The sequence below is a fragment of the Bufo gargarizans genome, chromosome 1 (assembly GCF_014858855.1).
Source record: "Bufo gargarizans isolate SCDJY-AF-19 chromosome 1, ASM1485885v1, whole genome shotgun sequence".
Lineage (NCBI taxonomy): Eukaryota > Metazoa > Chordata > Amphibia > Anura > Bufonidae > Bufo > Bufo gargarizans.
The window spans coordinates 541,053,582-541,065,707 of NC_058080.1; the positions used below are offsets into that span (position 1 = coordinate 541,053,582).

The window sequence follows — 12,126 nt, forward strand, 5'->3', positions numbered from 1 at the left end:
CTTCTCCTGAGTACGGCGATACCAGATGTGTCACACTTTTTTGCAGCCAAGGTGGGCAAAGGGGCACATATTCCAAAGTGCACCTTTTGGATTTCACCGGTCATTTTTTACACATTTTGATTGCAAAGTTCTTCTCACACATTTGGGCCCCTAAATTGCCAGGGCAGTATAACTACCCCACAAGTGACCCCATTTTGGAAAGAAGACACCCCAAGGTATTCCGTGAGGGGCATGGCAAGTTTTTAGAATTTTTTATTTTTTGTCGCAAGTTAGTGGAATATGAGACTTTGTAAGAAAAAAAAAAAAAAAAAAAAAATCATCATCATTTTCCGCTAACTTGTGACAAAAAATAAAAAGTTCTATGAACTCACTATGCCCATCAGCGAATACCTTAGGGTGTCTACTTTCCGAAATGGGGTCATTTGTGGGGGTTTTCTACTGTTTGGGCATTGTAGAACCTCAGGAAACATGACAGGTGCTCAGAAAGTCAGAGCCGTTTCAAAAAGCGGAAATTCACATTTTTGTACCATAGTTTGCAAATGCTATAACTTTTACCCAAACCATTTTTTTTTTTGCCCAAACATTTTTTTTTTATAAAAGACATTTATTAAAATAAATTTGGCGAAAAATGTATATATGGATGTCGTTTTTTTTTGCAAAATTTTACAGCTGAAAGTGAAAAATGCCATTTTTTTGCAAAAAAATCGTTAAATTTCGATTAATAACAAAAAAAGTAAAAATGTCAGCGGCAATAAAATACCACCAAATGAAAGCTCCATTAGTGAGAAGAAAAGGAGGTAAAATTCATTTGGGTGGTAAGTTGCATGACCGAGCAATAAACCGCTAAAGTTGTGGAGTGCCGATTTGTAAAAAAGGGCCTGGTCACTAGGGGGGTATAAACCTGTGGTCCTTAAGTGGTTAATAATCTATATAAAAAAAAATAATATATAAACATAGGCTGGTTGAGGAGCTGTACATTGAATATATGTATTTAGTGCAGTAAGTCTACTGTGTTATGTGCCACTTGTGCAGGGGGTGGGAAACTAGGGGCCCACCTTCCTCAGGGGCCCACCGGGGGATTCACCTGTACCCCTGTGGGCCAGTCCGAGCCTGTGTGGGTCCCATCTCTTGGACTGGTTACTATCTAAAAAATGGGGCCCAAAAAAGAATGGAGAGTACAATGTCCATGAGGAGCTTCCTCTCTATTCACTGTTATGGGACTTCTGAAAATAGCTGAGCAAGGAAAGTCCGATAGCAGTGTATGGACAGCAAGTCGCGCATGTGTAGCCATCCCTCCATTGCAGCTATGAGCCTTTTGAAAATAGCCATCATTCATCATTTGACAACTTTCATAAGTCCCACAGCTTCAAATGCGCAGCTTGCTATCTGTTTACTTTGGGCCCCCATCCTTGAGATAGGAGCAGGCCTCAGATATGCCATAAATATCCCGTATTGGAATGCCACTTTACAGTTTTTTAGCCGGGGTGCTGTTGTCTTTAAACAGACAGCAACCAGACATGAAAATTGTTCATATGCTTGAGCCTTTAGTACATTTCCTTTATATACCTGCTATCAGCAGATGTAGACTAGTTTCTAGTGAAAGTTATATAAGCATCTCAGACCGACATTGGACCTGCCCCCACTCATCTCACCCTACCAACAATTTTCACCACTTTTCAAAACTGGCAACAGAATTAAAAAGGTGGAACTTTTAAAGCAAATATAGTGTGAATTTTATATGCCAGAAAACCCGCAAATACATATGACCTTAAATCAGAAGAGATCAGCTAGATTGCTTCTCTTGAGTAAAAGTTCTGTACAATGTCACTTCAATCAAGAAGACTGGATGCTCACATGTAACAGGTACTGCACCATAAAGTGACTGGCACTGTTATGTGGGTACAGTGGCTGGCATTATTATCGGGCCAATACCACATCTGAAAAAGGGTCGTAGAAATAAAAGATTGCTAATCGCACCACAGTATGTGTTACATGAGCAGCAAAACAAGGACACTATGTATTGTAAACACATGCATTAATTAAGTAAAAGCATATAACGCCCTCATAACGTATGAATCTATATAGGACATTATTTTAGATTTTGTAACAAGCTGAATCTCAGAAATGTCTGAGCTGTGACCCAACTAGATTAGTGTGAGACCATTTGTGACCATTATTTGCTGCTGTAAAGCTATTGGTCAGAAACAGACTTGTGATGGTGCATGATCTTGTTTGAGCCCATCCAATGATGTCAGAATTTTTATATTTGCTTCTATAATTTTGGCAAAAAAACTGAGATACATAAAATGAGAAGAAAATGTTTACCGCATTGATGCCTATAAGTTGGATAGCTCCACAAATTAACAGTAATGTGATCATCTGCCAGCGCACTGTGCGATCCACCAGGAGATCCTTCAGGCCTTTGATCTGCTCTCCTACTGCTTCCTTCTCTGTCAACATGTTCTCCATTTCAAAATTATGTTCTCCTGGACCCCACAGCTGCTGCATAGCTGGAAGAAAGAATACACCTATGAAATCTGATGAGACAATGTATTGAGTATAACTATTTACTGAGAATGGTGCAACCACACTTTACCTTTTAGACAGGCGTCTTTGTCACCTTTGTCGATAAGAAGGTATCTGGGAGACTCTGGAAAAAAGGGTAATGTCACCAACTGAAAGAGTGCTGGAACCGCACTACATGCCAAAAGGTATGGCCACAATTCTTCTGTCCCCAATAATTCCCTAGAATGAAAGTGGGTAAAGATGCAATGAAGAAAACTATTTTAATTACAAAAAGAGAACAACAAAAAAAATGGTTACTTCTAGCACAAATGAGTACGAGAAGACCTAATAAACTCCTTCAACAATTGTAATTGACAGTACCTGAGTCCTATAACGAACCCCATCAATTTCCCAGTAGCAATGGCAAAAGAAACTGATACGGTGACCATCCCACGCTTACTCTGAGGGGCGCACTCCCCAATATACATTGTGTGAAGATTCAGACTCACACCTAGAACAAACATCAATATGGTATATAGTAAAACAGACAGAAGATTAAAATCATAATAAAAGTAATGACCAGCATTTATAAACTATCCAGAGGACTACTGGAAATGACCAAGGGCCCTCAGTGATCTTGACAACGGGGTCTCTCTGATCCTTCTTTTTGAATGCATAACTGTGTGTATTTGGTGCGTTCTGCAGTACATGAGGTTTTGTAGTTAGTGATGTAAAAAGGAAAATGTAAGGGCCTTTGATGTAAGTAGTTTTAATGCATAATCATAACTTACATATAGAATAAAGTGTTTATTTGCAAGTGTTAACCTTCATTTTACCTGCATTAATTCCATAGAGGAACCTCCCCAAAATAATTATCTCAAATGATTGGGCAGAGCGGCTCATGCACATCAACGCAGCTCCCACTATAGCAACCAGATTATTATATAGTTGAGTCTTCTTTCTGCAAGAGAAGTTTGTTAGACGTGTAGCTCTATCAATTAAAGGCTATGCACACCTTTGGAGGCAATCTTTTTTCATTACTATTGTACTGTACTCATTTTGAGCTAAAAAATATTTTTTATTCATTTGGTATTTATTAAAAATGAATTAAAGCTCAATTCCTATCTTAGTCTACTTTCACACTCGCGTTTTGTGCGGATCCGTCGTCGACGGATCCGTTCAGATAATGCAACCGTCTGCATCCCTTCAGAACGGATCCGTTTGTATTATCTTTAACATAGTCAATATGGATCCGTCTTGAACACCTTTGAAAGTCAATGGAGGACAGATCAGTTTTCTACTGTGCCAGATTGTGTCAGTGAAAACGGATCCGTCCCCATTGACTTACATTATGTGCCAGGACGGATCCAAGCAGCGTTTTGGTGTCCATCTCCAAAGCGGAATGGAGACTGAACTGATGCAAACTGAGCGGATCCTTTTCAATTCAGAATGCAATAGAATGCAAACTGATCCGTTATGGACTGCTTGTGAGATCCCTGAACGGATCTCACAAACGGAAAGCCAAAACATGAGTGTGAAAGTAGACTAACTTATAAGAATGTGGCTAAAATAAGTGTTTATGACCTTTTAGTAATTTAGAAATAATGGTTATTAGATGACTGGCACAAAGTGAAAGTGCCATTTATACAGCTAGAAAAACAATTAAGCCTTTGTGACAGAAGAGCAAAATACTTTTAATAAAGACCAACTGAAATAATTTTTAGCTCAAAATGAGTAAAATTCAGTCATAAAAAAAAAATGGCCCTGAAGGTGTACATAGCCTTTAAACTTCAAGTTATATATCAAACATGTACAGTAGGTACCTTCCAAACGTGACTGACAGATATCCCACTATTAGGGAGCCCAGGAGTCCACCTATACTGTATATAGAAACAATAATGGACCAAAGTAACATGATGGTGTCTGGATGTAGGATCGTTCCATACCGTTCCTCCCATGTGGTGTTTATAAACCTTTGAACATACTAAAGAAACAGAATGTAAGGTGAAAGTGTAGTATACTTACATCAATTTATAATACAAGTAAAAACAATGTAATTTCTCATGTTTGTATCATATGCTATTTTCTGCTGTAGCTACAAATAATGGTTACTAAGCATTTCTCTTTAGAAAGACATTTTAACCAAGACACACAATAGCAATTTTCTTGGCAGAAGCATTTAAGGCATTCTTATGCAGGGCACCGTCCTGCAGAGGAAAACATGGGAGTGGGGATGATAGGAGTGGTGGCGATGAAGATGGCTGTAGTCCTCATGGTGGCTAGCCCTGTTCTAGTGCTTCACCAGGCCGACTGTGCAGTGGTTTGAGGGGCGCACCTTTTCTTTCCCCTGGTGGACACCCTGGATTTGTGGGCTCCTGCCTGATGGTGGCTGGGGTGCACTTGGTGTTAGATGAGCAGTGGGGTACAAGTAAGGAGAACAGGGGACCAGGTCAGATAAGCGGACAAATTACCAAGCCAGGTTGGTTTAAGCAAAATATAGTCTCTCTTGTACTGTGCCATCCATCACCCACTCAGTACAAGTATAAGTAATGAGCAAAACCCCCAGATATTATATACACCAGATATTTCCCAAAGGCTGTGTATAGGGGATGCAAATAATAACAGTCCCTCTAAGTCTCTCTTCAGATATACAATGCAAATCTTCCCAATTGACCAAAGGCATGCAATTTCTGGATTAATATCTCTGCAATGCCCAGCTGTGGGATGCACAGTCCTGCAATGGATGGCCAGTCCATCTCAGTGGTGGAAGGGCACCAGAAGTAATATAACCCAAACTGTGTGCAGTGAAGTCTACAGTATAAAATCCTTACTTTTGAGGGCGAATTAATGATGGAAATGTGTAGACCATACTGGAATGTGCCGCCAATACCCAAAACCAGAGTAAGAAGTGGCAGATTAAGAGGCAGCACCTGGGAACACAATAAATTAAAAAAAAGCGTGATGTTAATATTTCTGAATATATAAAAAAACATTTTAACAATCATGGGACTGGATTTGGTCTATGGAGTTCAATATGCGGTCTATGCTGTCTTGTATATGATAATCATGCTAGTAGAAATATAACCAGATGCAAGAAGTTTGGCCTGGCCTTGTTTTAACACAATATTCATCTTGACACTGGCAAAGAGAGGTATCGGTGGGGCCAAAATGAGGAGAGATATAAAAGACTGCTTACTTGTGATCACAATAGTGTTTGTTGGACAAAATTCTCGCCAACACAAATATGTGGCCCTTAATCAGGATATACTGTATCTAATTCATATAAGCTGTAACAGGCACTCCATTATCCAACAATCAGTATTTGGTATGAGGCTACAGTATGCAGATTGTGGGTGCTATATTCTTTACATATTGACAGAGAAGGGCATTACTCCCTGGATCAAGGACCCTTCTCCAAAATTCTAGTAACTGTAGCCAGTAATAGTATTACACTCCAGAAATACATCCAGGCCCCACTTGAACTCTTTTAGTGAATTCACCATCACCACCTCCTCAAGCAGAGAGTTCCATAGTCTCACTGCTCTTACAGTAAAGAATCCTCTTCTATGTTGTTGAAGAAACCTTCCTTCCTCTAAATAGAGAAGATGTCCCCTTGTCATGGTCACAGCCCTGGATATAAATAGATCATGGGAAAGATATCTGTATTGAACTTTGATATATTTATACATGGTCATTAGATCTTTCCTCAGCCTTTTTCTTTCCACACTAAATAACCCTAATTTTGACAATCTTTCTGGGTACTGTAGTCCACCCATTCCACCTATTACTTTAGTTGCCCTTCTAGGAGTCTCTGCTATGTCTGTCTTGTGCACAGAAGCCCAGAACTGTACACAGTACTCCATGTGTAGTCTGACTGGTGATTTGTAAAGTGATAGGACTGTGCTCTCATCATGTGTGTCTATGCCCCTTTTGATGCAACCCATGGTGTTATTAACTTTAGCAGCAGCAGCTGCATGAGAAGACGTTAACCAGACGGGGGGGGGGGGGGGGGGGGTTAGATCTCTTATAACTTGTCTAAATACTGAGGTCTAAATACTGATTTTGAATTAAAACACCATCCTAGATAGTATTATTAGAAGTGTTTTTTTTCTGAACAGTAGTTACAGAAGTATAGAAGTATAGTTTTTAGCCTTCGGGCTTCTCTCTTTTGGTCTGATTGGTTAATAGAGGGGCATGTTACTAGTGATTCCCTCTGGCGTGTCTTGTGGCAGGGTTGACTTATTTGCCAGATACTGGTTGGCCCATCTCTGGTCATGGGATACAGACTTCCTGATGACATGCCTTGATAATCATTTCAATATTCCAACTTTTTAGGAATTTTGATTAGGTTATTACGCTGGGGTGTACACGTATAAGAAGGATTTTATAGCAATAATTTTAATTAACACAATTTGTTTTTAAGTTTGTATATCTTATATCCAGTTTATCTATTAATACTTAAGTGTACATGCGCTGTTCATGCCCCAAAAGAAGCAAGCAAATGGCCAAAACCCTGGGTTGTAGCACTCTCAATATTTATGTTTCAAGTCTATGTACACCTTTGGAGGCAATTTTTGTTCTTGATTGCATTGTACTTATTTTTGGCTAAAAATCATATTCTCAATTGGCCTTTAATAAAAATATTGAGCCTTTCTGTCACAAACAGTTAACTGTTTTTCTAACTTTGTAACTGGTTCTTTCACTTTCACTTTTGCTGGTCATCTAATAATCTTTATCTCTAAACTAAGAGGTCATAAACACTTATTTAGCCTCATTCTTATCAGTCAGAGAGCAGACATAAGAAGTTGTCTGCTCCTCTGATGACAGAAAAGACAGAAAATCCACAGGCTGCTGGTACGCATGTCAGCTCTGTACAGAAAAGAGGATGCCATATGTTCAATAAAGACCAACTATCTAGCTCAAAAAAAGTACAATGCAATAATAAAACAAATTGCCCCCTCCCCCCAGTGGTCTGCACTATACTTTTGTCTTTCCTTCCTATGTGTGTACAGTCAAAAGGTACTGCTCAAGCTGTACTGCTTAGAGGATGCTAAATATACCTACAGCAGGAACCCAGCTAGAATTCATGATTCCCAAGCACCCACATCAGGATGAGGTAGAGCAGATGGCAAGTTTACACTGTAGTTGGAACAATTCGGTCCGCATCCCATGGCATCTTTAGACTGCCTAGACTAAGTTTATATTGTCTAGTAAATCTGCCCTGCTATTTCTAAGAAAAGTGCACCATGTTTAATTTTGTTCTTGGCGCAAACTGTTGGTGGGTAACAGCCATGAGATGGCATAAAGAAAAGAAATGTGTCTAATCCGAGGTATAGCACACTGTGGGTGAGATGTATCAAAGCTTTTAAAGTTAGTTTTCTGGTGTAGAAAAGTTGCAAATATTTACCAAAACCTCCTTTTGCACAAAAATTTAGACTTTTTGCTTGTTTATGCCACACTTGCCACTTTTCTACAAAGTAGGCAGGGCATGGGCAGGAGAAGAATGGGCCTTTGCAGCTCTTAAAAAGAGGCTTGAACCTCTTAATAAATTTGGCCCATCTTATGCCAGAGCAGCATCTGATTGAGACTGGTGTACTTTACTAAAGATTAGTAAATCTGTACAGACATTACATGTGCACCCGGACTTGTTATTTGAGTAAAGGTAAAACAAGGTTTTCATCATCTACTGTAGGTCGCTTTTGAATGAAGCCATGACCTTATTTGACTTGGCAGCAGCTACCTAGCACCGATTGCTAAAGCTCAGCTCATCTGACTATCCAGTAATATGTCCAAGTCATATGCAATTTCCTATTTGTATAACCTTAAATGTATCCACATTAAACTTAATTTGCTTCTTTTCTGACCTATTATTTAACTTTATCAATTTGGTTTGTTCAAAAAAGCCTAAGGAAATAATCTGTTGCATTATTTTATCACTTTGCCTACAGCATTTTAACATAACAACTGATGGGAGACATAATACAAATGTGAGTACACATGCGCAGGTGTAAATTGCCATGGCTGGAAGCACAAAAGCAAAAACAAACACAATGCAACAACACTCTGCAAACAGAAATAAAACACAATAGTGCCATACTCACTATAGAAAATGTAAAATTCTAATTGCTAAAAAATGCTATGTTATAAATGTGAGATTCTTGACAAATACATTGTCTACTAAATCATTTGTGCCTGTCCGCCAACGACAGGGCAATCTCTTTTGGACAGGAACCTACATTAAATACTACCTCTGCCGCTGCCATACTGGCCTCTATTAAATTCAGGGAATGCAGGTTCCACATGCATGCTGAGCCCACACTGTATTCTACCTCTTTTGGTGTCACAATGGCCTCTTTTATTACAATAGCAATACAGTTTTCCAATTTAAAGAAAGAAGAGATATATCACATAAATCTGAGTTTTCTGGGAATATTTGTAACATTTTTTTCATATTTAAATTCGTATTTTCATTATTAATAATGTAAACATTAGTAACAACATATCATAGTATTCTACTAGCTATAAAGGAGTGGTTAAAGAAGTACATACCCCAGTGGTAGGTAGAGCCATAACAGGATGATGCGGCAGTAAATCTGAGGCTTAGGTTAATGAGGATTGAAGTTCATGTGGTCACACCTTGGTGGGTTCACTCTATAACTCCTGGTTTTTCATTAGCTTCCACTCTGTTATCTAAAGAAATTACAGAATGATGGCCGCTTTAACACGTTGTGTAATTCTCAAATATTGTCTGATTTCTGCTGGACACTTAAAAGAGCCATTGTCAGCAACAGAGGGAGTACGACTTTCACATTGGATGCTATGTTTCTGAAATTGCATGCAAATGTTAGTGTATTCATATATTAAAATAGTTCTCCGGGAATTATTTAAAATGGCCCCCAGCAACCTCTCCTAGGGTGCCTTCACACGTGGCAGATTTTGTGGCAGAAAATTTTGCAACTAAAAATCTGTTGCACTCACCTTAATGAGGCTTGCAGAATTCCATGTGCTTGCTGCCCATCTGCAGAGCTGCCTAGAGTGGTGAGGGGTCGGGGCCTCAAAACACATCACACTGCTCTACAATAGATGTGAATAATGTGATCTTATCTATGATATGCCCTCATGGCTGAGCAGTCTGACAGGAAAACTCATCTATATCCAGTAAATGCAAGTGCCAGGGAGACGTGTGTAGTGAGGTCATGCACCCTTAACCCTCCAACCAGTCCTGCTCACATTCTAGAAAGGGTTATTGGCAGCCATTTTAAATCATTCATTGAGAACCTCTTTAAAGAACCTATGTCAGCATGATCAACCTTATTAAACCAGGTATATTACCTAGTAGGGTTGATCATGATGATTAAAAAGAAAACCTCAGTTATGTTTGTACAAGTTTTCATGAGGTATCAACTAATTAGCCCTTTTGAGCATCAAGGGGTGGGCAGAAGACTTGCAGCACCATTATTCTGATGCCCATCTCCTCTGCGCATGCCCTATTCCTCTTCAATTGACAGCCCTCTATTCAGGCAGTCCCAATATCATCCTTGTGTAAAAGCTTATTGAGCCCCTCAAAATATTGTTGACAAAGTGGTCTTTTATTGTTTCAAATTATAAATTAAGTCCAAATAACACCTGCCTATCACAGGGCCCACATTCTTGTGGTCCAGGAGTCAGACCCCTACCAATCTAATAGTTATCCCTATCATGAGGATAGGTGATAACTTGTTACAACTGGAATGGTCTTTTAAGAACCAAACAGTTTTTTTCACAACTTTTTTTTACATCAATGTATCTGTATGAGGTTTTTTGTTTCTGTGGGACAAGTTGTCTTTTTCAGTGGTACCATCTTAGGGTGCATATTATTTATCCTTTATTCATTATAATTTTTTTTACTGGTAATGCAAAAAACAAACAAAAAAAAACAGCAACTCTACCACGATTGATGTTTTTGTTTTATTTTTCACTGTTTAATATGCTGTAAAAATAATAACTATTACAAGCATTGTTAGGCTTCTGGTGGTACCAGATATGTATTTTTATGGTGAACTAATGTATTTTTAAAAATATAAAGTATTTAATGAAAACCATGGCTTTATGTAATTTTTTTGGGGGGGTGAGACATTTTTAATTAAGCTATTTTAATATAATGTCACCTAACACAAGAGTCTTGTGACCTACATTCCTAACGTGATTTTTTAAGGGAATATAAGGGTATAGAATAATGTATATATTGCACATACTATATATACAGTGGATATAAAAAGTCTACACACCCCTGTTAAAATGTCAGGTTGCTGTGATGTAAAAAAATTAGACAAAGATAAATCATTTCAGAACTTTTTCCACCTTTAATGTGACCTATAAACTGTACAACTCAATTGAAAAACAATCTGAAATCTTTTAGGTAGAGGGAAGAAAAAATATAAAAATAAAATAATATGGTTGCATAAGTGTGCACACCCTTAAACTAAAACTTTGTTGAAGCACCTTTTGATTTTATTACAGCACTTAGTCTTTTTGGGTATGAGTCTATCAGCATGGCACATTTTGACTTTGGCAAGATTCAGGTCTGGGCTCTGGCTGGGCCATTCCAAAACTTGAAAGGGAACTTGTCACCGGGATTTTGTGTATAGAGCTGAGGACATGGGATGCTAGATCGCCGCTAGCACATCTGCAATACCCATTCCCCATAGCTCTGTGTGCTTTTATTGTGTAAAAAAAAAACACGATTTGAAACATATGCAAATTAACCTGAGATGAGTCCTGTCCCTGAGATGAGTCAGGGACAGGATTCATCTCAAGTTAATTTGCATATCTAGAAAATTGGTTTTTTTTACACAATAAAAGCACACAGAGCTATGGGGACTGGGTATTGTGGATGTGCTAGCGGTGATCTAGCAACCCATGTCCTCAGCTCTATACACAAAATCCCGGTGACAGGTTCCCTTTAATCTTCTTCTGGTGAAGCCATTCCTTTGTTGATTAGGAGGCATGCTTTGGGTCATTGTCATGCTAAAAGATGAAGTTCCTCTTCATGTTCAGCTTTCTAGCAGAAGCTTTTGTGCCAATATTGACTGGTATTTGGAACTGTTCATAATTCCGTTTAGCTTAACTAAGGCCCCAGTTCCAACTGAAGAAAAACAGCCCCAAAGCATGATGCTGCCACCACCATACTTCACTGTGGGTATAGTGTTCTTTTGGTGATGTGCATTGTTGTTTTTGCGCCAAACATATCTTTTGGAATTAGGGCCAAAAAGTTCAACCTTGGTTTCATCAGACCATAACACCTTTTCCCACATGCTTTTGGGAGACTTCAGATGTGTTTTTGCAAAATGTAGCCTGGCTTGGATGTTTTTGTTTGTAAGAAAAGGCTTTTATCTTGCCACTCTACCCCATAGCCCAGACATATGAAGAATACAGGAGATTGCTGTCACGTGTACCACGCAGCCAGTACTTGCCAGATATTTCTGCAGCTCCTTTAATGCTGCTGCTGTTTTTTAATTGAGTGGTACAGTTTATAGGTCACATTAAAGGTGGAAAAAGTTCTGAAATGATTTATCTTTGTCTAATTTTTTTTACAGCACAGAAACCTGACATTTTAACAGGGGTGTGTAGACTTTTTATATC

The 12,126-nt window shown here is 38.7% G+C and overlaps 1 protein-coding gene across 2 annotated transcripts in view; it reads right to left on the reverse strand.

Annotated features, from left to right (window-relative positions):
• LOC122924437 (solute carrier family 2, facilitated glucose transporter member 11-like) overlaps positions 1–12,126 on the reverse strand; it is a 33,793-nt gene that overhangs the window by 17,477 nt on the left and 4,190 nt on the right. For both annotated transcript variants that reach the window (XM_044275533.1, XM_044275534.1), the window contains 7 exons: positions 9,055–9,195; positions 5,337–5,435; positions 4,329–4,489; positions 3,342–3,466; positions 2,887–3,016; positions 2,597–2,745; positions 2,326–2,510 (listed from right to left, as the gene is read on the reverse strand). In XM_044275533.1, coding sequence (XP_044131468.1) covers positions 2,326–2,510; positions 2,597–2,745; positions 2,887–3,016; positions 3,342–3,466; positions 4,329–4,489; positions 5,337–5,435; positions 9,055–9,075 — 870 coding nt within the window. In that variant the 5' untranslated portion in view covers positions 9,076–9,195. The remainder of the gene's footprint in view (positions 1–2,325; positions 2,511–2,596; positions 2,746–2,886; positions 3,017–3,341; positions 3,467–4,328; positions 4,490–5,336; positions 5,436–9,054; positions 9,196–12,126) is intronic.